General features: G+C 39.0%; 1 protein-coding gene across 2 annotated transcripts; it reads right to left on the minus strand.

Annotated features, from left to right (window-relative positions):
• Positions 1-5: 5 nt before the first annotated feature.
• Positions 6-4825, minus strand: rab1bb (RAB1B, member RAS oncogene family b). Of its 2 annotated transcripts, none has more exons than XM_012837805.3 (6): positions 4443-4824; positions 3899-3971; positions 3058-3153; positions 2845-2940; positions 2495-2626; positions 6-1806 (listed from the first exon to the last, which is right to left on the minus strand). In XM_012837805.3, the coding sequence occupies exons 1-6, from the start codon at positions 4454-4456 to the stop codon at positions 1612-1614; spliced, it is 606 nt and encodes a 201-aa protein (XP_012693259.1). In that variant the 5' UTR covers positions 4457-4824; the 3' UTR covers positions 6-1611. The 2 variants fall into 2 exon arrangements, with proteins under 2 accessions (XP_012693259.1, XP_031427605.1); XM_031571745.1 differs by lacking the exon at positions 6-1806 and adding an exon at positions 1904-1969 and having other exon boundaries at positions 4443-4825.
• Positions 4826-5871: the final 1046 nt, after the last annotated feature.

Consider the following 5871-nt stretch of genomic DNA (forward strand, 5'->3'; position numbering starts at 1 on the left):
CATAATTTATCGCATGCAAAATTATTTATTTCATTTAGGTCAAAAACATTACGTGACAGTATGTGCCCATACATTATTACAAAAACATCTTCAGTATGTATCAATAGCTCACAGCTGTTAACTTGCTGTCATGTTATCAGCACACATTTACACTGAGCTTTCCAGTGGGTTTCATCATGTCTACAACTGAGTCCCTCAAATCTGTCAAGACCTGGGGATAAAGTGGTAATCCCCCTAAAAGAAGAGCCCTATGGTTTTTGTTTTGTTAAAAGAATGAAGCCATAAGACTCTTCTATTAGGAGGGTTATTACTTACACTGTGTTAATTTACAGAGGTTTGTCACTAAACAACGTACTTGGAATACACTCCTGGTGAAATTGATCAACAGGTTTTTAATACTAAGCCCTTCCTTTACAATGAAACATTTTCATGTGACATGGGAAAAAAGGTAGTGTTTTGCCTTGGAAAACATGGTGACCTCTGCAGTGTGTATAAAGTACTCTTATTTGCATGTTTGCGAGTAAGCATACTTTTCCCATTGAAAAACAAACAAACAAACAAACAAAACCCTTGCAACACAGAAACACGCCAACAGCCAAACAAATGTCACTTAAGTTATAACCATGGAGTGCTTGTAAAGAGACTGGATGACACAATAACATAAATATGTGAATGTGGCTTTTGCAGCTTCTTTGTTGATTCTTGTCTAAAAAACAATCGTTTTCAAAGTAAGACAACAGGCTTAAACAGAGATAAATTACACAATCATTGATACAATTAAAATAGCTGATGGAGACCCAAGCAAACCCTATTAATATAAAAGACCTGAACAAATAAAACAGCAACAAAAGAATACAATAATGGTTTTACCAAACCTATGACAACTGAGATGATGGTACCCTATATTGCTGCTATGATCTTTCCACAAAGTCCTAGACTGAGGGCTTGTTTGAGGACTTTTATACTTGCCACAACTGATATCATAATCTATTGAGAGATCTTGAGAACTCACACCATAAACTATAGACGTTTTATAGTAAAAAATGGTGGACACCGTATCAAATTCATCACAATCACCATTGCCAACATCATCATTAAATAACAAAATGGTTTTCATTCCCTTACAAGGAAATCCACAGAATGTATTAAGCGCCTTGAGAACAAAAGTATGAAGAGCACCTATCTGTAAAATAAAAGGCCTTAGGATACAAGTATAAGACACTGTGTCATTATAACATCACTATAACCTCCACATTTCCCCTGTCAAGCAGGTGTTAATGCATGTGTGTGTGTCATCACAAATTTAAGTGCAAATAAATAGGGATGATCCTGTATGTAGAGAAGAGAAATTTAAATTTGGCTTTCATTTTCAACTGTCTGCCGTGTGTTACTTTGAGTTTCTATTTAAATGTAAGAGCAAAGGTCTCACTCTGTTGCTCTCTACCTCATTCTGTTTCATTACAGACTTATAAAGGACATTTAGGGGAGAAAAAAAAGAAAAAGTCTTTCTGTCCTCACCACCTCCACATTTGTGCCCCTCTTGCGTCTGCGCAAGAGTCCATGATCAGCCCCTTCCCCGTCATATTACTAGAAGGCAAAACTGGGTCGGTCCTAGCAGCACCCCCCACCTGACTGTCTCACAGGGGTGCTGTCGATCTTTAAATTGGGCTTGTCTCCTCCGGCTGTGGCCCCAGGGCCCATTCGTTTCTTAATCTCAGCTGCCATGGTCATGAAGGCCTGCTCAACGTTGGTGGCGCTCTTAGCGCTGGTCTCCAGGAAGGGGACTGCAAGGGAGTCTGCAAACTCCTACAGAGGGAGCAACAGAAGGCAGAGTTAGTGCTGACAAGACAGGTGCAGACAGCCAACCACATTATTCTATGCTGGATATGTGGCTTCATCTCTTATTAATACTATCAGGTCATGTTTTCTCATATGTAAGAAAGGGGATTGCAAGGGAGTCTGCAAACTCCTACAGAGGGAGCAACAGAAGGCAGAGAGTTGGTGCTGACTTGCGAGCGCAGACAAGACAGGTGCAGACAGCAAACCACGTTATTGTATGCTGGATATGTGGCTTCATCTCTTATGAATACTATCAGGTCATGTTTTCTCATATGATCAAAACAGGTCCAGCTTCTCCTACATGTATGGCCAAGCCTTACCCTTAAATTCACTATAACTTGTGTAGGACCAATGTCATTGCAAGGACTGGATTTACATACATTTTACTTTCTAAGGTAGATGTAGTTCTTTGAATCTGCTTCTAGTCTTGTTTTTCTTGCTGTAAGGATTTTAGATACTCATGATTCTGGCACTGCTGATGTTTTGAGATTCACATCTGATTCAGCGCTGGATCTTTTCTGTCTTTCTGTTACTGTTTTGAGACAGATCGTAGTCTTCCTGTTATGGTTTTTAAAAGAGATTCTAATCCATGTGTGTTTCAGTGACAATTTTAAGTCAGACTCCTATCCTTCTGAGCATTTGTCCTCAGACTCACCTTGGCTGTGGTGTAGTCGACCAGCTTCTTAGTGGTGAGGTCACACTTGTTGCCCACCAGCAGCTTGTTGACATTCTCGTTGGCATAGCGATCGATCTCCTGGAGCCACTGCTTTATGTTGTTGTACGACTCCTAAGTATTAAAAAAGAGTAAACCTTCACAATCTTCTATGACATATTTTTAATTGAAAGAGTAAACCTTCACAATCCTCTATGACATATTTTAATTGCTGTATTTTGTAAATTGTTCTTAGTGTCCCTAATGTCAATGTTGTGCATAAGATGGTAAAACGTTGAGACATTTCTCATGTTATTTTGTTATCTGAACCCAATCTTTGAGCTATAACAGACCTGATCTGTGACGTCATACACAACGATAATACCATGTGCCCCTCTGTAGTAACTGGAGGTGATGGTGCGAAAGCGTTCCTGACCAGCTGTATCCCACTGAAGATTCAAAGACAGCATTTCAGATACATACCCAGACCACTACAAGCTTTCAAAATGTATACAGTACAGTACAGTATCAGTAAATACTGATGAGTTGCAGACTGGAAAACTCACTATCTGCAGTTTGATGGTCTTTCCATCTAGCTCAATGGTTCGGATCTTGAAATCCACACCGATTGTGCTTATATAGCTCTCTGTGTAGGTATCATCCTGGAACATACACAAATACACACGATCAACCATAGAAAACATATTTCCCAGCTGAAGCCAAAGTCACTATGATGCTTAAGTTCTCTCTCTCTCTCCCTCTGTGTGTGTGTGTGTCTGTGTGTAAAAGAGCAAGCATGAGCACTTTTTCCATCTCATTACGTGCCATGCTAGTTGTTAGTTTGACAATTATGCATGTGAAAGGCTTCTCTATCTTCCCAATACAAGTCTGCACATTTATAGTGAAAGAAAAGGAGGGAGTATTTAGGGTAATGCTGGAAGGATTCCCCCTGATTAACGTAGCAATACAGGCCAGCCAAAACAGTAAACTACTAAATGAGTAGTTTTCAATGTAGGCTAAATAATATGTAACTTTACTAAATGAAATTGTGTGTATAATACATTAGTAGGCTATAGTTTCTCCTCACATTGCGATCAAACATTGTGATTATGCTTTCAGAAAGATTTGAAATGCTATAACGGATTTGTGAAGATGAAAATCACAAATACAAATATAATTTCATTACAGACTACTTCTGATACTTCTGATCCCCCCCCCCCCCGGTTAGATTGCTCTTAAGGGTTTAACCTACAGTAGCCTAACGTTACTGTATGGAGAATAATTGTGTGAAATCACAAGTCAAGACATTTTAGGATGGGTCGATGTAGAAGTATAGTTATTTTTACACGGTGTCCGAAAGGTTCACTAACACTTCAATATATTGGCTGGTAGCCTAATGTGACTTACAGCAAATCGTAAAAGGAGACAGGACTTTCCAACACCAGAGTCACCAATGAGGAGAAGCTTGAACAAATAATCACTTGGAAAGAAGAGAAGAAAAAAACATTAACAGTTAGATAGACAGCTAAAGTATGTTTAACTAAGTCACCTATGCTAATTTATTATGGCATTGTTGTAGTCGGGTGGGTCAATTAACTCCTTTGTTATGACAACCTAGCTACCACCTGCCATATTGATACCGATAGCTAGCAAGGAGCATTCCCATAAACAATATGGCACTACACATCAAGAGTAACCTGTCTTGCTAGCTAAGACACATAAACCGAAGAGACCATTTCTATCAAACGAAGTAACGTCAGTATTATAGTACTGATATCAAGCACTGGTAACCTTAGCTATGAAACGTTAGCTAGCTAACGTTAGCTAAACATTGACAACAAAGTGGGCTAGCTAGCGACACAGAATACGCAGACTAATTTGTGATAACGTTAACGTTACCTGATAAGCTGTCGCTACATTAGCAATGTTACAGCTACATGTGGATACTCACTATTCAGGATTCATGGTGTAACCGATTTTGCAGTGTTGTGTAACCTTAACTGTCCCTTTCTGTGCAGTAATTTCTGTCACTGGACCCTTTAGCTTTTGGATAAGGACAAACCACAACTAGCTAATGCTAGCTGGGTAGCTAGCTACAAAACTCAACAGCAAACTGCTAACTTCTTCGACAAGCAAAATAATCTCTCTTAGTACTTTGAGATGGTGGGAATAGGGCAGTACGCTAAAGTTATAAATGATTTTCTTATTTGTAAATAATGTCCAATTATCCTTTTTCAATTATCTTTCTGGTCCCCTTCAGACTAGAAACTTAAGTTAAAGAGCTTTTTGCTGATGGTTGATACCCAGGTGATGATGCGCAACAACCGCAGTAACGGGAAATGACGCAAAGCATTGCTTTGGTTAGTGGCAGGCCCGCATTCAGAGCCACTGCATTGAATAGATTTGCGGACAGTTGGATTCCTCCCTTGACTTCTGTTGTTTAAAATGTCACAATTTCATTAGTTGTTTATGGGTGCCACACTTCTTTTTCTCTTGTATAAGTCTGTAAAGTCTACAGGTTATTAATCGATTTTAGATGGCCTGGATCTCTCCCAGGTTTAATCATCATTAAGTCCTGTTGTACTAAAATGTCTTACAGAAGAATGTATGTAATTTAAGGTAATGGGATAAAATCCATGTGCGCCTGATGTTGTCACTAACGTTCGTCTTACTTGTCATGTGACATAGGCAACAGTTGGCTATTCCCTGAGAGCAAAAGGCCGGTGGACCACTGTCTGTGTCTGTGGCTGTCCGCTGGCTTTTGCTTATCGTTTTTTACAGATAAACTTCCCACCGTTTTGCCTCACGCTTTCAAATTTCTTTTCTATTCTCATTTATAATTCTTAATTTTCCCAAACACTTAACATTTGTATAGATGATACCAGTGCTAAGAACATGTCTCATGAAGATATTTTAAATTGAGTATAAGGATATATAACAAGGATATAATTTAGAAATTCCAGTAATTGCTAAAAAAAAATTGAGACCTGAAGTGGCACACCTCCAGTGGGTTGCAGACAAAAATCCACCTGTGGACCGATGGATGCTTGCTATCTGAGTTGCAGCCTGTGATATTGTTCATGTCACACCAAAGTCCAAATACAGAACACAAGCAATTACATTCACATTCATGAACATGTTCTCATTATACAGATGGGCCTAGGTTACGCTTGAGAAGCCTAGCTCTTGACATGTCGTTGTAAATCTAAAATTTGCCTCTTCCTTGAGCAACAATTATCTTTCCACATCAAGAAAATAACGTTAAACAAATGCAACGCTTCAGATATCAGACAGAGTGGAATTTCCTGACATGATTTCCCCACCTTTACAGTCTATATACGTATATATTCAGTTTTAGTTACTGCTTCACTGCTGTAATC

The sequence above is a fragment of the Clupea harengus genome, chromosome 8 (genome assembly GCF_900700415.2).
Source record: "Clupea harengus chromosome 8, Ch_v2.0.2, whole genome shotgun sequence".
In the NCBI taxonomy this organism is placed as follows: domain Eukaryota; kingdom Metazoa; phylum Chordata; class Actinopteri; order Clupeiformes; family Clupeidae; genus Clupea; species Clupea harengus.